The sequence below is a fragment of the Oryza brachyantha genome, chromosome 7, assembly GCF_000231095.2.
Source record: "Oryza brachyantha chromosome 7, ObraRS2, whole genome shotgun sequence".
In the NCBI taxonomy this organism is placed as follows: Eukaryota; Viridiplantae; Streptophyta; class Magnoliopsida; order Poales; family Poaceae; genus Oryza; species Oryza brachyantha.
Window position 1 is genome coordinate 4,748,516 of NC_023169.2, and position 26,189 is coordinate 4,774,704.

Sequence of the window (26,189 nt, forward strand, 5' to 3'; positions counted from 1 at the left end):
ATTTTGTTTGATGCACAAACGTACCTTGAGGTGTTTGTTTAATTTTCAATCCAAAAAATAAGTCAACTCGCCCATCATACTCATTTCAAATTCCCTGTGCATCGTTTCAGCAAACTTCACAACCAAAGCGTGAGATGAACAACCAAAGATGATATCATCCACATAAATCTGAACGAACAGTTGATGTCACGCCCAGAAATTCCTCACACGAATTTCTAAACTTAATTGTGTATTAAAATCCCTGTCCAGGACCAGGCAGGGTACAAAAAAGACAATGTTGATTACATAACCATCGTTCCTAGAAACAACTGAAAATAACACTTATTCTAACGAAAATGCAGCGGAAAGAAAAGTAGACTAGCTCCAGCGGGTACGGCTCCAGTCCACAGGCAAAGCTTCGATGGTAGACCAGCTCACTCCTGAGGGTAATAAATGATGCATAGGGATCATCAAGGACATGCTAGGGTTAGTTGCAATAAAGCAGTAGTTAAAGAAATAACATAGATTAACAAGAATAAAGGTAATTGAATAAATTAAAGGATAAGTAAATAACAGTCGTAAAATACCACAACACTGTCCAACGTTATACCACGTTGCAACAGGCCCAACCACTACTCAACGTTACACCACGTTGCAGTAGTCCCGAGTGAAAACCAATTTACTCAAGTTATTAAAGGTTCACTAATCACAGTGAAGCTAGGAGTTCGCCCGTAACCGTGGGCACGGCTATTCGAATAGGTTATACTCTGATCAGAGGTGCACTACTGTACCGACAAGACACGACTCCACTACACTTGAACGTGCGCCGACATACCACCATGGTATACCGGAAAGAAGACCGTGATAGGACCCGTCACATACCCCTCCCTATTTAATCGCACCGCACTTCAGGTTTCACCCCCTCCTTTACACCAAGTTGGGCAGTCCCCTCTTATGCCTTGGTAGATCCGGAAGCAGCAAAGACTTTCGTTACACCACGATTGCCCGTCCATACTCCATCACGGCTACCCTTGCCTTGGTACGTCAAATAGTTCGAAGCCATGCTTCAAGTCCCACCTTACCCATTTCGGCATGTGGTTATCACTAAATTACTTCCAGGGTTTCCTGTGAACCGGTCCTTAATTGCCATGGGTGTGACTCTCAAAACCATGCATCCATAGCCCACCATTATCAATATTTTAGTTGACATTAACCCGAACCGGGTGATGAATCATTATTACAGCTATTCAGAACTAAGCATGATTAAATGTGATCCCATGAGCTACTTGTTCTAAGCATGGCTAAGCATTAACCTAGGCCTAACTCTAATCAAGTTACCCTCGGTCAAGCATGAATAAAGTTGGATAATCAACGGCATAATAATTAGAATTACCCGAAAGAAAATAAATACAGTAAGTACCTTAATTAAAACAATGCATGTTTGAATAAGCAAAGCAGGGAATTTGCAATAATGGGATCAATATGATCAAAGATGAGTGCCACTTGCCTTGCTCTGGCCCCAGGGGAACTTCGGCGACGATCTCGAAGTAAACCGGCTCTTCGGCGGGGTCCAAATCTAAGTGACAAAGCACAAAAATAAATAAAACAGGCACAAACTCTATCGAAACAGCAAAAGAAAGCATTTAATGGATTCTTGACAATTTTATGAATTTAATGGAATTTGAATGGACCAAAACGGAGACTAGACGAATTACTTATGAATTTTAGAAGTTTTCTAGGTTTTTAAACTAAACAGAAAAGTCCTAAATCAATTATTGCGCAATTAATGGGGCTGCTGACGTCAGCGGAGGAGAGAGGGGCTGACAGCCGACAGGTGGGGGCCACCTGTCGGTGGGAGAGAGAGGAGAGGAGAGGCTGACGGCTGGGCCCCACGGGAGGAGAGAGGGAAGAGAGCTAGCTGGCCAGTGCGCCTGTCCGGCCAGAGAGAGGGAAACAAAGAGGGGAAAGGAGAGCGCGGCCGATGGCGGGAGCTTCGGGCGGCGCGGCGGCGGCCGAGGGACGGTGGCGCGACGGCGGCGCTAGCAGACGGCGGCGGTGCCACGACGGTGACGACCGCGCACGAATCGGCGGCGCAAGGGCGCAGCCGAGATGGGGAGCGGTGACCGGCCAACACGACGGCGACGAGCGCGCGACGCACGCACGGCTGCGGGAGGTGGCAAAAGGGTGCCGGCAGCGGCGGCACGGCGACCGCGCGGTGATGGCGGCGACGGGGGAAACGCGGCGACGGCGGGGAGGTGGCGCACGATGCCCGGCGACGGCGCGGGTGGCCCGGCGGTGACGACGAGGACAAGGAGAGGAGGAGAGGGAGGTGGGGACGCCCACCGGCGGAGGCGAACGCGGCAGAGGGTCGGCGAGGAGGCGGGACAGGTGGCGACGTCCGACGGCGCGGACGGCGACGACCGGGCGATGGGATCGGGGTGGCGGTGGTGAGGTCCGGCGCGGCGGCGACCGGGTGGTGAGAGGATGCGCGGGCGCTGGGGATGCCCGCCGATGACGACGAATGCGGCAATCAGTTGGCGACGGCGAGGCGGAGGTGGTGACGCGGGTGGGCGCGGTCGATCGGCGATGGCGGCGGAGATCAATCGGCGGCGGCAAGGAGCGGTGGTGGCGGGAGCTTCGGGCGGAGAGGGAAAAGTGGGCGACGGCGCGGCGGCGGTGGGGATTTATAGCGGTGGGAGGCCGGCTAGGGCGGGGCGGCAGGTGGAGACCGAGTCGGGCGCGGCGAGGACTCGGCGGCGACGGTTGCGGCGCAGCGGCGGCGGTTGTGGCGGAGCGGTGCGGGCGCAGGCGCGGTCGCTGACAGGCGGGCCCCGCCTGTTAGTGGCGCGGGGGAGGAGGGAGGCGGCGACGGACTTTGCGGGCAAAGGGCGCGGCGCTGGGCCGGCTACCAGCGGCCTAGGCCGGGAGGGAGGAGGCGCGTGTGCGGGAGAGGAGCGGGAGGTCGGCTCGGCTGGGCCGGCCTGGAGGGAGAGGTGGGCCGGCTCGGTTGGGCCGGCCCGGGAAGGAGGAGAGGAAAAAGAAAAAGGAAAAAGAAAAGGAAGGGGAGGAAAATTAGACTTCGGCCCAATTTGAGAAGGAAGGGAAAAAGAAAGAAAAAAGGAGGAAAAAATGAAAGCCCCACTTTTGCCGAGTTTTAAATTAATTTGTTTGGCCAAATTTTATACTTCTGCAATTTGAGTTTAAATCTTGATAGTCGATCTGCGAACCCCGATTTAATTAAATTAAGTTCTTTTAGAGGGATTTTTCCTGAGTTAATTAAGCCAATTGTTATTTACGGATTTCTTTTACGGACTTAGGCTTGGGACAAAACTCCGGGTGTGACAGTTAATCATCACCATGCTTAAGAACAAAGAGAGTTTTATGAATTTTTCCCATTGTAAAACCTTTAGCAAGAAAAAAGTTTTTAAGCCTATCATACCAAGCTCTAGGTGCTTGTTTCAAGCCACACAAGGCTTTAGACAAACGAAAAACATGGTTAAGAAAATCAGGATTTTCAAAAATAGGTGATTGTTTCACATAAACTTTCTCCTGTATATAGCCATTTAGAAAAGCACTTTTAACATCCATTTGAAATAATTTAAAACCTTTTGAAGCAGCAAAAGCCAACAAAAGTCTAATTGCTTCAATTCTAGCAACAGGAGCAAAAATTTCATCATAATCCAACCCTTCCATTTGAGTAAAACCCTGAGCCACAAGTCTAGCCTTGTTTCTAACAAATAAACCATCCTGATTTTGTTTATTTTTGAAAACTCATTTAGTTCCAATAATATTATGATCAACAGGAGGTTCAACTAAGTACCAAACTTTATTTCTTTCAAAATTCTCAAGTTCTTCATGCATGACATTAATCCACGATTCATCAGTTAAGGCATGAGTAACATCTTTGGGCTCAAAATTAGCAACAAAAGCAGAATTCACATGAAAATCACGAGTTATTACCTTCGACCTTGTAGTACGTTCATCCAAGTTACCTATTATTTGTTCTGGAGGATGTCGTCGTTGAATACGAAGTAGAGCAGTGGCTTCAGATGAATTTTCATGTTCTGTACCCTGTTCTGACGAACTAGAGGTTTCTGGAGGTCCACCACCATCCGCACCTAAAGCACATGAGGAAGATCCTCCAGGCCTGTTTGACCGCTCTTCTGCCTGCGGTCTGACTGACATTGTGCCATCGGTCTGACCAGCGACACTTCGTCGTCATCCTCGTCATCACTTTTCTCCATAAATATATCCTCCCCCTGAACCTATGATATTGTACCTGAAATTTTGGGTCTAGTACCTGGACTAGCCTCATCAAAAGTGACTTCACAAGTCTCAACAATTTTGTTAGTTTCTAGAACAAGTACACGGTAACCTCGAGAATAGGCAGCATATCCTAACATAAGTCCATCACGAGAGCGTGATTCAAATTTATCTAAATTTCCTGACTTTAACACAAAACACTTACACCCAAAAACACGTAAATGAGAAATCTAGGTGTATGTCCAAAACGAAGCTCATAAGAAGTCTTTCTAAGTTTTGATCTCAAGAAAACACGATTGGAAATATAGCATGCAGTATTAACAGCTTCAGCCCAAAATTTCCTAGGTGTACTCTACTCATCAAGCATAGTCCTAGCCATCTCAACCAAAGAATGATTTTTTCTCTCAACCACACCATTTTGTTGAGGAACCCGGGGAGACGAAAATTGATGTTCAAGACCTTTTTCATTGCAAAACCTCAAAAGAAGCGTTTTTAAACTCACCACCATTATCGCTTCGGATGGTTCTTAAAAATCCAGGAAATTGAATGACCAACCGAAGATACAAACTTTTAAAGTGTTCAAAAGCCTCATCTTTGGTAACCAGAAAGAAAACCCAAGAATAACGAGAGAAATCGTCAACTATAACCAACACATACTACTTTCCTCCAACAGATTGCACTCTAGCTGGACTGACAGTGTCCATGTGTAAGAGCTGTCCTGGTGCATCCGTCATCACAGAAAATGTAGGAGTATGCGAGCATGCAACCATTTTAGCATGACGACATGGCGAGCAAACCAAATCAATATCTTTTTTAAGTTTAGGCAAACCACGAACAAGATCTAAACCACTAATCCTAGTTAGATGATCAAAGCCAATATGTCCAAGTCTACGATGCCAGAACATCACATCTTTATAAAACTTTACAACAAGACATATAAATTCAGAAGAAATACTACTTTCAAAATCAGCTTTAAAAACTCTTCCATATCGAGAAATATTAAGCACAACATCTCCAGAAAAATCAAAAATTTTACTTCCACTTTTCTTAAACAGAACATCAAAATTCTCATCCACAATTTGAGAAACGGAGAGCAAATTGTACTTTAGATTTTCAACCAAAGCGACATCATTCAATGTAAATTTGTCACTTACCTTGACAGATCCAGTTGCAGTGATCGTACTTGTAGAAGCATCACCGAAGATGATTGAATCCTTCCTTGATGCCCTCACGAGCGAGGAGAACCAACTTTTATCACCGGTCATATGTCGCGAACAACCGGAGTCCACAATCCACACGTTCTCCTTCCTCGCCAAAAATGCCTATGCATAAGCAGATGCCGAAGTCTCAGTACTGGGGTTAGATAATAAACATTTAGGAATCCAGTACTGAGACACACGACCAGATCTAACAGGAACATAACCAGTAGAAAATTCAATATGTTTCCTTTTAGAAAAATGCTCCCGAGGCTGGTTTAACTGCTTAGGAACCTGCGGTCTGACCAAAGCTTTACCACCGTTCTGACAGGGGTTATAACACTGGTTTGACTGCTGGTACTGCTGCAGTCTAACCGCATGCCTCGAGGTAAAAGCCAATTTTTGCCATCTTTGTTTTGCAAAAGCAATTTCCCGTTCCTTTTTCTGCTTTCTAGCAGGTCTAAAACAGCAACCAACAATATAGCCATCTTTGCCACAAAAGGAACATGTATACTTATCACGATGAGTTGAAGCACAAGTTGATATAGCAGGTTTAGTATTAACAACCAATGTAGTACTAAAGAAAGGTTTGGCATTTACAACAGATTTAGTATTAAAAGCAGGTTTAGCATTCACAACATGTTTAACACTCACAACTTTTGATGAAGAAGCACTCAAGGAAGACATGATGCCAGCAGATTTAAATACAGTGGTCTTAGGTTCAGGTTCAGTCAAAATTTCACCATTCTGAGCAATACTTAAAACAGTAGCAGGATGTCTAGAAAAGTGAACATGAGGATCAAAACCTAAACCACGATTGTGTGTGCTAACTTTAGATTGATCAAGAATCATGTTGAGGTTCCTTTTTCCATCAAAAAATCTTTGCAAAGAACTTTTTAAATAAGAAACCTCTTGAGTTAAACTAGCACAATTTTTGCAAGAAATCACTTCATCTCTTTTAACATCTTCCTCCATTTGTTTAACACATTCCAAAGCATGTTTAAGTTTCATCTCATTAGCAGGGCATGTCAAGCAAGGTTTAGCACTAGATTGCTTGATTCTTTTAGAGCTAATCAAGTTAAACATAGAACTAGCAAACACAGCAACTCGACATTTGTTTAAAGCTCTCTTAGCCAAGAACAATTCATCAACCAATCTAGTATTTATTGTAAAGCTAAGAGCAAGACAAGATTCAAGTTTTCTAGATTTCTTAGTTACAACATCAAGTTTTTTGCAATTATTCTGATTAACTTCTCTTACAGCATTCACTTCAGCAAATAAAACATCACACGATTTGCATTCATCATCATTAGAAGCAAGAGATTTCAATTTACTATTTTCAATATTAAGAGAATCAATAATAACTTCATGTTGACTAATTTTTTTCTCAAATTTAGAAATCTTGTAACCAAGTTTAGCAATCACTTCTTGAAAATATTCAATACTAGAAGGACCAATTACCTCATTGTCATCGTCAGAATCTTCAAAACTTTTAGTCATGAGACAAACACCAGCAATGTTCATACTCTTGTCTTCTTCTTCATCATCTTCAAACTCAACGTCACTGTTTTCTTGAACAGCTGCAAAAGCTTCATCCAACGCCTTTTGATAATACTTCTTCATCTTCATATTTTTGAGTTGTTTCTTATTCTGCTTGGCATCTTTGGATGCATCTTGAGGTTTAGCTTCTTCCTGTTTACCTCTTCCAAGCTTGGGGCACTGAGAACGGATGTGATTGGGTTGACCACATCCAAAGCATCGAATTGGTCCTCCTCTTCTCCTGATCCTGATATTACTCACAGCTCGAGAAATTTTGTTAGCGGCCAAAACCAAGTCCTCCTCACTGATCTCTTCCAGTTGATCATCGGACAAGGCGGTAAAAGCAGCAAAGGCTGCCAAAGAAATAGACTTAGAAGAAGATCCAGATGAGAATATTAAAGCAGAAGATTTCAAATCAGTCCTTTTTGAAAGAATATTCATCTCATATGTTTTTAATTTAGTATAAAGAATATCCAAAGTTAAAGCATTCATATCAACAGACTCTTGAATTGAAGTAACTTTAATATCCCAAACTTTCATATCAAGGCCATTCATAAAGTGACGAGCAATCTCAGATTGAGAATAGTTAACATCATAAGAAGCATCAACAGATCTAAGATCACTCAAGATTTTATTGAAACGAGCCAAATAGTCATCCAAGGATTCTCCAAGTTTCATCTCAAATTTTTTGTACTCCTTTTTGAAAACATCCTTTCGTAACTCTTTGATATTTAAAGTTCCAGTATGAAAATCATTTAAAGCTTTTCAAATCTTATTAGCAGTTGCAAGATGCGAAACACGATCAAAATCGGAGCGAGAAATCCCATTCAGAATAATATTGCGCGCTTTGCAATTATTTTCAAATTCTAATTTTAGAGCCGAAGTATCAATGCGTTCAGGAATCTCGTAAGGTTGATTAACTTTAAGCAAAATATCATAACCCTCAGATGTAATATAAGATTCCATCTTTTTCTTCCAATAGTCAAAATCAGATCCATTAAATATGTGAGGTTTGTTTGAAAACTTTTCAGCCATGGCAAATAAATCTAAAGATCGGCGAAGATCAAATAGAAAACGAGGCTCTGATACCACTTGTAGGATCGAATAAGATCAAACAAACCTACCAGAGGGGGGTGAATGGTAGGGAAAAACAAAACCCAAAAATCTTTCGCGGAATAAAGGATTAGCTCTGTCGAAGAAATTGACGAAGGCTTGCTACCTTGATCGCATCGCTCCTGTGTCGCCGCTACCTTGATCGCGCCGCTCATGTGCCGCCGAACAGATCATCGAATCGCGCCACTCCTATGACGTCGATCGGATCGTCGGAATCCAAAAAATAACCAGTAGATGAAAGCCGAAAACGTAGATTGAATGATCTTGACTTTATTGCATCAATTGGTATTTACAAAGTGCACCAACAGCACTTCTATCAAAATCGTCGATCTAGAATCAACAACTAAATCTCACAAAAAACACACCAGGGGCATACCCCTCGGCACTTATTTATATCAAAAAGTCTATCACCAAACAGGAGTAGGACTCCTTATACTAAAAGAACTCGTCTCTTAGTTTTTCTAATCAAATCCAACATGCCAAAATCAGACACAGCCGCAGAAGTCTAAACGTGCTACAGTACTCCGACTGCTACAGTACCCGCCGCGCTACAGTAATCCGGCCCTGATTACTGTAGCGAATTTCCTTTTCTTTTCCGTCCAATTTCGATCCGATTTACTTCGCGATTTTTCCGGCGCTTACACATACAACATGTGAAGCACGTTACGATTCTATCCCACACGATGTTCTTTCACCGTGTGTCACCTTGTATCCAATGTCGTCACCCGACATCCTCGATCATCTGGACCTCAGCTTCTCTCTAAGCGTAGTCATGATCCCACCGTCATTGACCGATACTGACTTCCAAGTCACCTGCACACACAGAAATAAACCAACCGTTTTCGGGCACGGATATCGTAACTTGACCCACATTAATCACACACACTCGCACCAACACCTTAATTGTTTCCAAACCAAATTCAATTTATAAACCAAATCGCAAGCCAATTGTTCATCAGAAAATATTAATCATGCATATGATTTTACAGGACATGGGTTTTAACTCAATAGCATACTCACAGATATAAAATTAAGAACATTCTTCCTAATAGAGTTTTACCCACAGATAAACGAGTTATCGAGCATGATTGCCATCTCTATTCGCGCATCATAGCAGAAAGTCACGTTACACATTTGCCCATCAAACTAATCGGAAAAGTTCCGCCTGGTTCAAATTAAAAGAAAAGTCGTATCAGGAAAGCGAAGCTCACAAGGGCATCACGCACATTTTTGCACATAACTGATGGCCAAATCTTTAGCCTCAGCTGCTCACGTAATCATCCCAAAACCAAGATTTACTAGGGATTGGGGCGCGCCTTGGCACGCCGCCGCTTGAAGAGTTGAAGTGTACATTTTTTTTTTCCGTAACTTTGGTAGATATGTTAATTAAGATATCTTTACATTGCGTAAGCAGATATGGCCCCAGCGTATGAGCAAAGGCTATGTAATAATGTACTGTAGTATTACGTTCTATATAGAATTAGAGAGAACAGGTTAAGGCATAGAACAAGTACAGATAAAACAATAATCAGAATGGTCATATAACATATATACATTATGTAAAATAAATCCATTACACAAAATCAACAGCACTAATAATACAATTCTGCACTCTCTTGAATTGCTGAGGAAAACATAAACCGTGAATACGAGACCGATCGGCAGCATTCGTTCTATGCGTTGAGCGAAGAGGACAGCAAGATTGGTATGTTGAGGCGAACAGGCTGAATTGAGGAAGATCCACTGCACACCCTCCCATGAGCTGCAAATTGGGCCGTAAGAGAAAACCCATGAGTAATGGAGGCCGAAAAGTGAACATAATTAACGTGCACCGGTCGTAAAATGTACGATCAGAACGACCAAAAAAGGAACAACAAGGGGAGGATAACGTAGGACCGTAACAACTACAGAGGGGTGAATGGTAGGTAGATCAAAAAACGGAATTTTTTCGCGAAAATAAAAGATTACCTTCACAAAAGCCTTACCAAAGCCTCCGGTCGCACTGCGAATGTACCACCGGTCAAACCGCCGTTATGTGGCCAGTCAGACCGACGTTGAGTGGCCGGTCAGACCGCCAGCCTACCTGCAGTTAGACTGTCGAGATCCTGAAAAAACGCCGATCGACAAAGCTTCAAGATGTAGATTGATGTAGATTGAATCTCTCAACTTTTATTGATCAACCAATGTTTACAAAGTGCATAGAAAGCACTCCTAACCAAAACTTTTGATCTAATATCAAAATAGAGTCGAAACCCTAACTTTTTCTCTCAAACGGCACCAAAAAGCTCTCCGGGGCCATACCCCCTCGGTACCTATTTATAAACTCGACGTGGGTATGTAAGACCCATGTATCTAGCACGAATTAAGACTGCTAATCTCGTGGGAAACCAATCCTTATCCGTAACTAACCATATCTCTACCTCTAATACAACAAATCTTCTCAAATCCGGACTCTATCTGAACTCAACTTCCATATCCCATACGACACAAATCTCCATCGTATGCTATATGGAATCTTCACCACCACGCGCATTGAACTCTAGCCTAAGTATCCCGCATGATATCTCGACCGTCGAACGTCACCTTATCTCCTAGTTGACTCCCGATCCATCACCGGCAATACTCTCCTGAGGTATCAAGTCACCTACACATGAATTAAAATAGTTCTACATTGGTTGTGGAGAGGCAATTGACCTAGGATATAAGTGGGGGAGCCCCTCACCTTAATGGCTAGCTTTTGAGGTGGGAAAGGCTTTTTACGATCCTACAAGTGGTATCAGAGCCTGGCTAGTTTGACATCTCTGGCCCGATGGACGCAGTGTGTTTCGGCCTGATAGACCGTACGGTGCCTGTGGGGATGCGAGACCTGTATACTTGATGGATCGTGGGCTGGTGATAGCCCAGATACGGCAAAGGAGCAGTGAAGGGCTGAGGGACACCAATGTGTAAAGGGGGAGATTGTTGAATTATCTCACATTGGTTGTTGAGGGGCAATGGACGTAGGATATAAGTGTGGAAGCCCCTCACCTCAATGGCTAGCTTCTGAGGTAGGAAGACCTTTTACGATCCTACGTATAAATAGGGTCAACCAGGAATATTAATAGGGTCAACCAGGAATATTAATAAATATATGTTTTCGTTAAATATCTTTTAAGATTAGTCTGTGCGTATAGGCTGTACTGTCGACCGCAAGAACTGTCTATGTTAAAAGCTATAAAAATGGTGTAAAAAATGTGTTCATGGGAAGCTGTATGTTGCGGAATCAAATGGAGTATAGTTTCTAGGTACGTACAAAGGAGATAAAGTAGTAATGTGGTGTTTGCTATTCTGTTGAGAAAATGGGCCATAAAAATAATGTTAATTAACACATTTCAATAAATCAATATGGCAATGAAATTCTTGAATATTACAAATTGGGTTTGCAGAATAGCTGTAAGTACAAACCTTTTACTCCTTTGGATCAAGAATCTCTTCTCGAACAGAGTTGTCACCCTGGAAAACGCAGGCAAAAGATTAGTCGACAGGGTTGGTTTATATTACCAATATACAACAGGAAACATGAAATTGCAGACCTCTGGTTTAACTTCATCAGGATCTTCAATATATTCCCTGTCATCTCAGTCATGCGGCTGCAAGAAAAGACAATTATAAGAGAAGCTTTTGTTAAAATTTCTCAGGATACCATTTCTTTCAATTATGCAGTTCAAACCCAGAACTTTTTTTGCATTAGCTTTTTTTAGGAGGGAGAATGTGTCAGTAAATAAGGCAAAAATCATATGGCAAACATATTATTGAAATTCTCGCCTTAACGAAATTACTTAAAAAGGTTATTTTAATACGAATGTATCCTAAAGGAACTAACGAGTTCGGTAGGTACATCTAAAGTATAAATTGAGAACTTCTGGCTTAGTTTTTGGCAAAAAGAAGAATATCCTCATCTACATTCATATAGAATATGTTTGCATGAAGAGAACAAGAAATCTCAAATACAGTTAACTAACTTTCCTTTTTTTTGTTTTGAGATGGCGTGCTACAACGGTCATGGTTTTTCAATATTGATAATTCGATCATTAGGAAGACTCTTGCAATAAATAAAGAACACACATGTAAGTAACAGAACTCTCAAACATTTAGTACTATCAGTAAACTAAAGAAAGATGCTTACTCATTAACAGATAAATGAAGCGGGAGGTTAGACATACATAGCTACTTTGTAAACATGATTCCTTTCTGAGCCAAACATACGCACATACTATGTGAGCAGCAAAAACACGAGCATACAGACAGGGAAGTAGCAGCAAGACAATTTGCTGCTCTTTTACCTGATGAGGCTGATCACCTGGGAACATCTTACTATCCATAATATCTGAATAGACATCATCAAACTCAGTAATAAATCCACCGGCCACCGCCGCGCTGCAGCAGACCACCAGAACATCACAGCAGTAAGAAAGAATAAACTCAAAAATAAAAGCAGCGCAAAATAATAAAGAAATACTTCAGGCTAAGAAGGGTAAAGAAGTGAAAAGGAATAGTTAATCTCACCCGTGATGAAACGCACATACTATGTTAGCAGCAAAAACACGAGCATATAGATAGGGAAGCAGCAGCAAGACAATTTGTTGCTCTTTTACCTGATAAGGCTGGTCACCTGGTAACATCTTATTATCAATAATATCTGAATGAACATCATCAAACTCAGAAAGAATAAACTCGAAAATAAAGCTGCGCAAAATAATAAACAGATACTTCAGGCTAAGAAGGGTAAAGAAGTGCAAAGGAATAGTTAATCTCACCAGTGATGAAAAGCATACAAATGTTTTATCCACTGCCTTTAGGCAACCTGCAATGTACAAGAGATCAACTGTTTACGTAAGACAATCCAATAAAGACAGGGAAAACGAATGTTTAATCTTTACTGCAACCGTGCGGGGCCAACCATGGCGACGTCCGGCGAGGCAACATCCGCCGTGGAACCGAGCAAGATGACCTGCGAAACCCGGTGGCAACATCAAATGAACCAGAGTATAACGAGAGGAGAACGAAGAAGATAAGCAAGGAAAAAACCTTGCCCGTAGAAAGCAAAGGACACCGCACGATCAGCCTCCCGGATCCATCGCAGAACACAGAAGAACAGGGAGGGCGAAGCAAAAAAACGAACGCAAGGAGCAAGCGGGCGGAAGAAGCGAGCAGAACAGCGTAGAGAGCAAGGAGCGACGCAGCAGCCCGGCGAAGAAGAAAACGAACGGACCAGCAGCGGCAAATTAATCAGACGACGCAGCAGCCTCTGACCAGAACGCACCCACCCAACCGAGCGAGCAAAAAAATCCAAACGCGACACTATTCACGGCTGACGTGGCTCCCGCTTTACTATCTCTAATGAGGAAGAACTATGACAGACACAAAAGGTTTAGCAAAGACATTGATCTTAGACACATGCACATATCATTTACGGAGTATGAAATTAATGGACACGCCATATACATGTTCAGAGAAAGATCAGATAAGAATCAATTAACATTTTTGCAGACTCAAAGCTCACCCGTTTAGAAGGAAGATAAAAATCACCATCATTTTGGTTGTTTCAAAACAGGTAAACCTCTAATTAAGCCAGCACCATGGCAGAGAACAGTACCAAATATATACTATCAAGTAACAAAGCCTTCAACATAACCAAGGCCACCAGCTTTTGTGAGCACGCTGGTAAATGCATTAGCCACCATGGTCAAAAAAAGGAAATATAACTGAATTTCCCTCGTACCAGAAATAATTTCCCATGCATCACATCGTCCACCTGAGGAGCATCTTATTTTCCCAATGAAAATTTTAATCTCTCCATTCTTTTCAGTTATGTTTAATCAATATTAATGTCGTTACTACCACCCACTTTGCTAGCCGAGAGAACAATGAGTCATCTTTTTGCTTTTTGATGAAAAAACAAACTACATATTTACAAATAAAAAATAATTTACGAATAAAATTTTATATATATGTTTTTTAGTGATCTAAAAGACAAGTCTACAAAATAAACTACGATGAAAAACTTCAAAATCAACTTTAAATTTAAGACTGAAAATTTAAATATTTGCTTATAAATATAAATAAAAGTGAAAAACGAGGGTGCAACATTTGTACTGACGCTAACACTGACTGACTTTTGACACGAGTCAAAACAAAATTTGAGAACATTGCAGGGACTATTGACATGATCGATCACTGCCCATTAAGATCAACTGAAACAGGATTACCAGCAACCAACAAAAGCTTTATTCATGGCATTTTTTCATAGCCCTATCATAGCATCAAGCCATCAAGTTCAGAATTCAGAATGACACCATGTATCGCACAAGCCTATCGATGGCAGCAGCAGAAGCTCCATCATCCTCCACGCTCTGCCTTGCCTTCGCCTTGAGGTCGCGTGCCCTCTCCCTCACGGCGGCGCCCTCTTCCCCAACCATCAGCTTTCTCACGGCCTCGGCGACGCGCGCCCGGTCGAACACCTCGCCGAGCTCCAGCCCGACGCCCCACTGCTGCGTCACGTACCTCGCGTTCACCGTCTGGTCGCCGAAGCATGGCTGCACCAGCATGGGCACCCCTTCGCAGATGCTCTCCAGAGTCGAGTTCCACCCGCAGTGCGTCCAGAACCCGCCGATCGCCGGGTGCGCCAGGACGTCTCTCTGTGGCGCCCATGTCACCACCTTGCCCTTGCCGTCGGCCACCACGGGGGCGAGTGGTTCAGGAAGAGGCGGGGCGTCGCCGTCGGCGGTGCCGGTGACGAAGGCTGGGCGGATGACCCAGAGGAAGGGTACGCCGCTGCCGGCGAGCCCCATGGCCATCTCGTCGAACACCTCGCGGTCGATGCGCGCCACGCTGCCGAGGCTCACGTAGAGCACGGAGCGCGGCGCCTGCGCGTGCAACCACGCGACGCAGCCGCGGTCCGGCGCGTGCAGGCCGTGCTCCTCCGGCGCGCCGAGCAGCCTGTGCATCGGCCCGATGGCGAACGTCGCGCGGGTCAGCAGCTGGCGGCGGATCTTGTGCAGCACCGGCGCCTCGATGGCGTGGAAGGTGTTGAAGACGACGCCCATCGCGGCGGCCCGCATGGCGTTGTCAACACGGGCGATGAACTCGCGCACCCTCTCCGCGTCGCTGCCGTCGACACGGATCAGGTCGCGCCCGCGGAGCGGCTCGACCGGCGGCAGCACCTCGTCGCGGCTCTCCTCTGCGTGATCGATCACCATATCGAAAAGCAAAATAAGATGGGCGCTGCTGCTGCTGCAAGAATCGCCATGAATTCGATCTCGTCGGAAACCACTTGCCTTTGATCGGGAGGTAGCCGGCGGAGCAGAGGCGCGAGTAGCTGAGCATGCAGTGGAGCGTCGCAGCGCTGTCGGTGCGGAGCGCGAGCGCGGCGACGCCGACCTCGGCCGCGGCCGTGATCGCCGCGTACCACTGCCCGTCGACCACCGCGCAGGCCACCTCGCCGCCCGACCGCCCGGCCTGGCCGCGCCGCACCTCCGCCCGGAGCGCCTCGCGGAACGGCGCCTCGCAGGCGGCGTTGAGCGCCAGCATCTGCCCGACCAGGTCCGCGCCGGGGTCGGTGGCGGCGTCGGGGAGGCGCTCGTGCATGGGCACGAAGGTGAGCTCCGGGTGTCCCGCGGAGTCGGGGGCGTTGAAGGAGGTGTGGACGACGGTGACGGCGAGCCCGCGCGCGCGGAGGAGCTCGGCGAGCTGGAGCATCGGCGCGATGTGGCTCGGGAACGGGAAGGGGAACATCACGACGCGGCGGGTGGTGGCTCCGGCCATGGACGGCGGCGAGGTGGCGGTGGCGCGGCAAGCGAAAGGAGCAAGTCGAACGTGTGAAACGGCACCGGGAAATGCTCGCTACGTTGTATAATAATACGGACAATACTAGCCTAATTGCTTACTTTATATATGCGCTTGTGAGTCAGGCTAATCTGTATTTACTAAAGTAGTTATCCTTTGGCAAAATTGGTAGCTATCTTTGGAAAACAGAAAGTCTAGCCTACGGGATACCGTAGGAACGGGAAGGTTAATGCTCGCGCATCTCCGTGCGCGTCTAACTGCTTTCGTAGGCTTCCTTGATTCTTGCCGCAACCGACCGAGACGGACCAACAGAATCCATACACCCGGTACATCCAAAGTATGTATGCACACGTACAGAATCTAACCTCGTTACAGTACGCACTACTCAGAGCTACTGTTTGCGTGCACTGTAGCACTTCTTCTTTTTCTTTTTCCTTTATTGCTTCATCCATTAGTCTCGCGCTCGCACACACAACATGTGAAGCCCGTAATGATTTCATCCCACACGGTACTCATGTGTCACCTCGTTTTCAACATCATTACTCGGTATCCTCGATCGTCCGGATCTCAGCTCCTCCCTGAGCCTATTCACGATCCTACCGCCGTTGACCGATATTGACCTCAGAGAATCACGACTCTAGTCCAATCATATCACATAGCATCCCGACAATCCTTCCTCCCTGAACCTAGTCATGGTCCTTGCCATCTGATACATGCTGATATCTTCTGATATCATCTGATACACGTTGATACCTTCTGATACCATGTGATACCACTTAGAACCTAGTGGATTGATACATGTTGATACCTTCTAGCATCTTTTTGGTATCATCTGACACATGTTGATACTAATCGGTATCATCCAGGTTTCCATATGAGAACCAAACGATACCTATCAATACTTATTGATACCCGTTGATACATGCTGACATCATATGATACCACTAAGAACCATATGATACCACTTGGTACCACCTGATACTATGTGATACCTGCATCTTTTTGAGCTTCCCTAGTCACGCGACGCTATAATACCAGATGATACTAACTGGTATCAGACCAGTGGCATCATCTGGTACTAGCTACGCACTGGTACGTGAGGCGCATTTGAGCACGAAGGCGGTGGAGGTGTGCGACACACGGCAGCAAGAGCGCGACGTCGGCGGAGGCGGGCGGACGATGGTGGAGGAGGGCGGACATGGGCGACGGTGGAAACAGGCAGACGCACGGAGGCGGGCGGCATGCAAGGACGTACGGAGGCGGGGCGGATGCGGGTTTGCTTCTCTGTTTCATTTTAAGTATCCTGTCCGACGGAATACCATCGTGTAATAGTTCTTATCTGATACTAGATGATAGCATCTAATACCTATTAATACTAATAGGTATCATCCAAGTTTCTAGGATCAAGTGATACATATTGATACTAATATAATACATGTTGATATCTGCTGGTATCATATAATACCATTTAGAACCAAAATATGATATATGTAGTCTTACGATAGTACGCACGACGATATAACATGGTTGGACGACAACGCAAGGCGCGCAGAGGAGGGCCGTCGTCGCGCGTGGCACAGTAGCGCGGAGACGCACACGGCGCGGTGACGTGAACACACATGGTGCGTAGGAGTCATACATTAACTATACCGTCAATACGGAATGCTGTACGCCAGCCGTCCTCTTGGAAAGTTATTAATTGACGCAATAGAATCTGCTTTGTGATTTATATATTTATGTTTTTACAATAATAATTTTAGTTGATTTGTATATATGTCATTTTTCACGTCCGATTTGTTACATATTAGGAGTACCTACTCCCTTCGTTTCATATTATAAGACTTTCTGAGTTTGTTTATATTCATCCATGTATCAATGTTTATGTTTTATATGTGTCTAGATTCATTAGCATGTATATGAATCTAGACAATGTTAGAAAGTCTTATAATATGAAACAGAGAGAATATTGAGGAAGAGAAAAGAACTTGGAATTCTTACAGCGTTTTCTTACAATATAATCGCTAGACTTTTGTCCGTTTTTGTTTTTTTTGAAAATAGAGTTTATTTTTACTTTATAAACATTTCTAATAGTGCTGGTTGGTGACAGTGAATCTGTCGCCCTCGCTAACTTCCTATTTCTTAAAAAATAAGTGACTGTACATTGTCAACCACCACCACTAAATCTCTATTTTATTGTAGAAAATAACTTTTGCAATGAATAAACTCACATGTCAATAACAAATATATACAGTAATTAGACATTGGAAATAACATTAAAAGCATGTTAATGATATTTTTTAATAAAATCTCATTGCAACACATATGCAATCCGCTAGTTCACACATAAACAAATTGTTAACGGTAAATTTTAACTTGTCGTTAGTCCGCCTAGTCCATAAAGCTAATGGAGAGCCTAGCATTCTGATGAGGTTTCCATAAGAAGATAAGATAAGTTTGGCAAGGTCGTATTACATCTATTCTAGACTTAGAGCACGTGCAAAGGTGGTTATTAGCTAACTCTCAATAACCACTAAGCAAAAGAAAAAAGTTGTTGTCATACATGGCAACGGTTTAGAATCGACTCTTACTGGTTATTAAAGGAAACTTTCTTAAAAATATTTTATTGTATTAATGAAGAAATCATACCTGATATCTTTGTACGTATTATTATAATAGGTTCTTGTTGTGGACATAGATTAGATAAAAATCGATATTGGGCTCTACCTTTGAACATGCCATTTACATTGTGCAAATAGGTAATTTAGATATATTTTCTTCTTCTTTTAGAAAAAGAATCTCGATGGGATACCTATAAATGTGTCTGACTCAGACATATCACAAGGTATAAATATGTGTACTCGGGGACATTGTAAAATAACAGTTCGATACACATAATTTCGCGCATCACCACCCTTTGGAGTAGTTTTGGCAAGGACTTGCTCTCAAGCGGGGATGCATCGGTTCAATTTGATCTTCAGCGAAAGAATGAGTCTCGTCACCTATAATCACATCATCTTTATTAATAATTTCTTGATTTTTCTAATCAAATATGTGTGATTGCTAGTTATCTTATCAGTTTGGTTTAAGCTACGTATGTTTCCTAGATTGATCTGATTTTATCTACCACTTTACACAAGATTTGTCAACTTACTAGTTTCTGTTTATTATTTCCAATCTCATATTGTCTCAGCTATGTTAGATCTAGTAGATTGTCTTTAAATAGAAAGATTTTGTTAAGTTGATAAGCTTGGTTCAATGTTTCTAAATATTAACATCGGCTACCAAATTTATAGGCCTGCATTAATCTAGTATTGCTTGGCTTATTCCTATTATCTATAACCTTATATGAGAGACCATGTCAAAGAATGAATCTCCTTTAGCAGGAAGCCGCGAGACCCTCCCCTTTGTTAGTTCGACCGGGGGAGCGAGCGAGAGCGAGGATCCGCCTAGATGAGAGGGGTCAAGCCCCTCGAGATGCGTGCAGACACAGCGATGTATATAGGTTCGGGCCACCGGGAGACATAATACCCTACTCCTATGGTGAGTTGCTCGGGGCGCAAGAGGTTACACCCCAGTCAAGCTTAGGAACCAAGCGCATGCACTAAGTCCCTTCTTATTTCTCTTCGGTCCCCCCTTTTCTAAGGAAAATGCCTCCTTTTATACCACAAGGGCCATGGGTCCCTGAAGTTGAGAACTAGGGTCTAGGTAAGGCATGTAACCTGGGGCATTTAATACATGTCTTAATATGAGGCGCATGGCAATAGCACGTGCCTTTTCACACGTGGGCCACATCCCAGCGTGATGTAGACGTAGCGACCGGCGTCCTCCATGCATTAAATGTTGCAGCCCCTAAGTTCCTTTTTATCCAAGGTGCGGCGGAAGCAATGATGGACTTCGTCAAGGGATCAAGTGCGCTCTCTCTCTCCCACGGGATGGAGAGGCAGAGAGAGACTGCCCTTATTAATGGCTGACGGGATGGGGCTGACACGAGTCCTATCCCCTACTGGGGTAAACACATCCTTCTGACATGCTTTTGGCCTGCCGTCGCGTCTCTGTCTGTCCAAGGACAACTTACTGTGCCCCTCGCATGCCACATTAAATAAGGCACCATGCAGATGGCAGGGCACATTAAAACTAGGCGGTAGGGCGCCGTGCACTGGACCCCTTTGTCCGTACACCTCCTGGTGCACGAAACGAGCGCCCGAGGGGTCAAGGTAGCCCGACCCGTTCATGTGAGGGTGGCTGCCACTCTCACCTGCTAGTGGGCCACGCGTTTTCAGGGCGACCATCCTTGTGCGGGGAGGCCCAAAGGTTAGAGCTGGTTTCCGTTGTGACCTTGTCCTTCGAAAAGAACATGGTAATGTGTTGATCGACATGTTCCCCTTGTCTAGCATACCCCCGGGCCCATTGCACTGACAGACTGCATGAACCGTATCCCATCCCACACATGCGGAGTGGGCATGCCCCTTCTATGTTTTCCTTGTGTGTCGCACACGTGGACCACTCACCTCTCCCATGTGCCCCCACCAATCCTATAAGTAAAGCTTGATCCTCCCTCATGAGGTCGTGCCTTAGAAGTACATATGATAGTGATCCTGCTAGCCAGACTATATGTGCCCCTATGCATCCTGGAAGTAGAGTGCGCTCGTCTGTCGTGCCCCAAACTCACGATGGCGACCAAGCCATATCAAGCTTTAAGCGGTCTATATTAATAGCTTGTAAATTTAGGTAAACCTGAACTCAATACAACTCATACAGAATTATCTATTGAAAGAGAAAAACTTGTAATTGGAACTCTCAGCGCGCGCAACGTTTACCAAAATATAGTAGATAGAGTTTTGTTGGTTGAAAAAACTTATCTTCGGTAACTTTTTAGTGCTCATAAAGTAGCTATTGGGTTACTGAAAAAACACAAATAAGAGAGACTATATGGACAATATTGCTATTGTGTTCCATGCAATCATGCCCTCTCATGCCTCCCATATGTCTCAAACGTGTTTCCTCAAATGTACCACTCACACTCTTGAAAATAGAGCTCATTTCTATCTCATGACCCACATATTCGTGTGATGGCGACCATGTAACTTGGCGCACACTGCATGGGCAACAGTGACCATGCGAACTTGGCCTCAAGCTGCACTATTGGGAATAGAGTGTCCTCCTTCGTAGTCCCCACCCACACGCACGATAGTGATTATGCTAGTTTGGCCTCGTGATGTACCCCCAACTCAACACTATAAAGAGAGTGTGATCCTCTTTTGCTCATGTCCCCTATGTATTCACTTATCTTGTCCTATTTTGCATCCCACATATTCCTAGAAGTTGGGCACACTCCACCGCATCCTTTTGAACACACAACAGCCTGTTAGATTGGTCTCAAACAGTCCACTCCAGGATCACGTAGCCCTGTTAAAATACTTATATTTTAAATATATTATTCAAACATCATAAATGACTATTTTAAAATAAGAGAAAGTGTGTGTGAATATCTGTGTATTGTATGTATCTTAGGAGAGGATTTAGGGGTTGCTCAGGAGGCACAGTCTAACAAATTATCACTAAGCCTATTTTATGATGGTTGATTTTAAACAATTAGAATTATCTCATCTTAAGAGTGTAAGTCTAGATAACCCCTTATCTTCTGCGCATCACACTACTTTCAGTCTCGTGCAACCCCTATATATTATTTCTGAGGTAAAATATCGATAGCATTGATTTATTCAGGGATGATTGATTTGCTGGTTTCTTCTCTTTCCCTCATTTGTCGCTTTCCTTTAGGACTACAGCCATAATAAAAAACCACACTGGCTAAACCGCCTAAGATGTAATGTAAACTGATACTTTTGTGACCAACAAATCGTAAAATGGGTTTTCTATATAGAGAACAAATATCTTTTGTCTTTTAGCTTGACACTGATTTTTTTGTTTTTAATTTCTGCATTTAAAAGATTACCAACACCATGCACAGACACTTTGCGTTTACGGTGGCACCTGTTAAACACTAGAAGGAGAACATATATGCCTTGTACTCCTTTTTTATCATTGTTAAAAAGAAAAAAAAAATGAGTATTCTTTGGATCTCTAGAACCTTCCTAGAGGCTGAAAGTAATGATACAGGTCGGAATGTACCCCAAACATTATGTATTAGTCCAGCAGACCCATGTCATAGATAAAATGGGAGGAACTGAGAGTTTTATCCTCTCATTGTGTTCAATAATTGACCGAACTACTACGCCAGAAAAGAAGCCAATGATGTTCTACTACCAATCAGAGCAATTTCATCGCTAAGCTTGAGGCTGATTTCCAAGCATCTGTCCAACTAAATTAGTCACCTGAAAAGGTATTTCAGCAAGAACAATAAGAAATTAATCATACTGGATTGAAAGCGAAACTAAGCACCATATTTTTAATCTGTAGGACGATAAGGATTATCAAACTTATTTTACTGTTAAAAAGAAACTGAAGTAATTTAAACACGAAGAACCACGAGAATATTACTTAGAATTAAATTATGGACGTGTTTATTAATATGAAAGTAAACAAGTGCATATCAATATAACAAAATGGAGTAGAATCATGCAATTACAAAGCTACTATTGGGGTGAGAAGCAGCCTTCCTTGCAACATAGAAACATGAGGCAACAGTCAGAGTAGAATTTTAAATAGATGCAAGAACCAGCGATCAAGTATTTCCTATTGAAAGAACATTAGCTAGTCCTTAAAAGTAAACAGTAGCTTCTTTGAACAATGAGAACTAGTCTTCCAATGCTCTTCACTACAATGGCCTGAATGTACTTCAGGAAGATAAATGAGAAGTAAAAATGAATGGCCCAGGAAACAAAACAAACTTGCCTGCCAATACTTCGATACACATCGATCAATGCAACTATTCTCACCCATATTTAGTTCAGCTTCCTTATGCCTAGAGATGACAGAAATTTGTAAGTCCCAAATAACCACATTTAGCTTATCAGTTCATGCGCTAAAAGCATGGGAAAATGAACCACAAAATTTATATGTAAAGAGATGTTGTAAGCCATTTTTTATTTTGAGCCTTGACCATTTGCAGATTATTTTTCATTGCAAAAAGGTTTACAAAACAGAAAAACACAACATTCCTAAGCAAATTTAATTCAATGTTTGTAAATTACAGTGCCACGGGTGAAAAGAATTGAAGGTGAATCCACTAGGTGTTAAAATAGAGGATCCTGAAAAACAAAGGTAAACTCCATGTGTACCTTTTCTCAATGCACTTGCTAAAACATGTCTGTGTAAGCCTGCATAGCGTGAGACATGGGTAGATAATCAGGAGACTGCCAGGTTTAGACTGATTGCTTTAGTGTACTACTGCATTAAACTTGAAGGAAGCAAAAATAAAGTGCGAACATTTTTTTATTTAAGATTAAAGGACAGTCAAACTAAATTATCTGCCATATGACATATCAGTATACATTTAGATATTACTCCATGCTGCAGGAAAACCTGAACTCTCTTGATAGTCAGATAGTAAAAGGTAGAACCAACCAAATAAAAAGGACTTAACGCCACATAGTCACTGACCGGTTGAAAAGATCCACCCTATATTCCATCTCTTTCTCTGCCAATCCAAACATCTATTAAGACAAAGAGGAATAATATTACCAGGAAATCTTTGGTTAAAGAAGTTGTAATTATCAGGATTGCTTTAGTCAAAAACCAACAATAACAAATGCTGAAGAATAAACTGAATGGCATTATATACAACAACTACCAAAGAAAATAATACGACAAATGACCATCTGACAAACAAACAGTTCATACATATAGTAACAACGGTAGAGTGGTCCTCTTTCTTAGCCATGGCTACATAGAAATCTGTAAACTATTTTCAAACAATAAAAATAGTAACATACATCATCAGCACCAACAGTTTGAAAAATAATATTTGAGCTTTCTATAACTAGTACAATATTAAGTACCACTAGGACTGAAGAATTTTCAGCTTCAGTGCACGCTACTCCAAGGAAAAACAAACATAAAAAGGGACAAAAAGGAAAGAAAGACATGTACTAATATTTCATGTTGGTATAAGTACATTTCAAGACTCGTTTGAGATACCATGCTCTTATAACGTTTTTACTGTGGGTCAGTGGATCAGTGAATTATCTAATGCTTTACAAACAATATTTTGCTCAATTTCCTACCTTCCTATTTCCAAATCACACTCTAGCAACAAAATGTGCCTTATAATATTCTATTCTCCTAGATAAACTTCTTAATTTCACCTTCCCTAGTTTTCCTAGAACTATTCGTACTAACCAGAAACTTCCCCCAACTTTTCATTTATGCTTATGCTTATAAGACAAATTTTGAATTTGAAAACTTAAATTTGGATGTGATTTTGAGGTTTTCTTCATATAGTTTATTTTTCAGCCTTTGTTTTTAGATCGCTAAGAACACATATATAAAAGTCCTACCCAAAAATCTTTTTAATCATTAATGCGCCATTTTTTTATGGTTAAATTAAGCTAAACAATGAGACTTTTATTTCTTTTCAAGTCTGTAACTCTATTTTGTTCGTTTATCACTGTTAAAGAGAGGACGTTCAAGCTGCCATTGCCTGCCTGATAACCTGAGTACGGAAACACAACACCAACAAACAAGCAGACCAGATGGATGCAAAGATATTGATTAATCGGCAGATCTAATCTAACACACCCAATTCTCAGAAGGAGAATGTGCGGCCATAACAATCTATATTGTTGGATCACAAGCAAATCAACAAAGTTCAGTCTCTATATGATAGTGTCAACGATCAGGGGAAATTTTCACTCGGCGTAATTCAAAATATATTGCTGGTATCTACGAACTCACCTGCTCCTTCTGCATATTGACCGGTTGACCTTTTGGGGCCATCACTACAGCTCAATTCAACTAAAAAAAACAAACAGCACTCAGTGAGGCAGCACTGCACGGACCAAGCCAGCAACCATGAAAACGTCGTAGAAAAGGGGGAAAAATAACACAAGATCCCCGGGGTACCAAATAAGGAGGGAATCGAACTCACCTCAGCAGCAGACGAACGAATCGGGGGTAGGCGGACGGAGGAAAGGTCGGACGCGGCCGGGTTGCGGGTGGGGCGCCCACGGCCACGGCCACGGCGATCGCAGCAGGACAAGGGCTAGGGTTTCCGTGGCCGGATCGGAGGAGGGGCGTGAGAGGGTTTTGCAGCTTTGGGAGCTTGAGGAGGTGGTTTGGTCGATCTGCAAGTGGGCCCGGCCCGCGAACGTGGTTTGGAAGCCCAGTTTGGCCTTGTTTGAAACAATTTTATTATGTCTTGTTTACCGCTCTCTTATTTTTCTTGGTACCACTAACTTAATTATATCCGGTCTTGCTATTTATCAGCCAGCTAATGTTTTCTAGTCATCTGTCATAAGAAAGAAAAACGGTAACTAGCTCAAGTAATTAGCCTTATTTTGATTGAATCTGTCTACCTAGATTTGAGTTTTAGGTTTTTTTTTTGACTCAAAAAGGTAGAGAGACTCTACCTTCTTGCCATTGTATTAATTAGTGTGTCAAGTTTTGCAGGTAAAATGGCAGAAACCCAGGAGAAGGGAACAGATGAAAGGAAAGGAAGAGGGAGAAAGGAGAGCTGAACCAGTGCATGCGCTGAAACGCTTAGAAAGGGCTGCACAAAGAATAAGATAAAAGGAAAAAGGAAAAAGAAATAAATATAAAACTGCAAAAGCACAAACCATTTTGAGAGCCAGGTTCTATCATATGAACGCTTGTGTTTCTAAATAATTATCTTTTTAGTGATAAACGATGGATAAACAAAATCTTTACATCGACTTTTTAATATATATTGACTCGTTCATTAGAGTTGCTCATAGTATGCGCTCGTATATATATTAGAGAGTACTGGCATATTGGTTATGTGTTGTAATGAAATTTTATAAAAATAATATCAATAGTATATTATTAAAATAAAGTTAATAAAAATAATTTGATATATAAATCTTACTTATTTTTTTTAAAAAAAATAGGAGAGAGTTATTGGTGATCAAGCGGACAGATTCCCTTATAAGAGTTAAAGAGTACGTAGTACATATATATATGTGAGCGTATATGTTCTCGCGTGTTTCGGAAAGGAAAAGCGACAATTACTACGTGGCAATAATCATCATTTTGTGCCGATGTGCTCACGTACGTAACCAACTAACCATGTCATGTGGATAAGCCGCTTGTGGACGCCTCAACCCTCGCGACCCACACAGACACCACGAGAGATCAAAA

At 42.8% G+C, this 26,189-nt stretch overlaps 2 protein-coding genes across 2 annotated transcripts; both read right to left on the reverse strand.

The window, feature by feature from the left end:
* Positions 1 to 14,318: 14,318 nt before the first annotated feature.
* LOC102713382 (DIMBOA UDP-glucosyltransferase BX8-like) lies at positions 14,319 to 15,893 on the reverse strand. Its single transcript, XM_040525877.1, has 2 exons — positions 15,400 to 15,893; positions 14,319 to 15,302 (listed from the first exon to the last, which is right to left on the reverse strand). Exons 1-2 carry the CDS (start codon positions 15,891 to 15,893, stop codon positions 14,414 to 14,416), a joined length of 1,383 nt encoding a protein of 460 aa, XP_040381811.1. The 3' UTR covers positions 14,319 to 14,413.
* Positions 15,894 to 21,771: 5,878 nt separating this feature from the next.
* On the reverse strand, positions 21,772 to 25,129 carry LOC102722591 (mitochondrial import inner membrane translocase subunit TIM10-like). The gene is made up of 6 exons (XM_006657520.3): positions 24,961 to 25,129; positions 24,768 to 24,827; positions 23,475 to 23,527; positions 23,153 to 23,191; positions 22,767 to 22,836; positions 21,772 to 22,246 (listed from the first exon to the last, which is right to left on the reverse strand). The coding sequence occupies exons 2-6, from the start codon at positions 24,807 to 24,809 to the stop codon at positions 22,199 to 22,201; spliced, it is 252 nt and encodes an 83-aa protein (XP_006657583.1). The 5' UTR covers positions 24,810 to 24,827; positions 24,961 to 25,129; the 3' UTR covers positions 21,772 to 22,198.
* Positions 25,130 to 26,189: the final 1,060 nt, after the last annotated feature.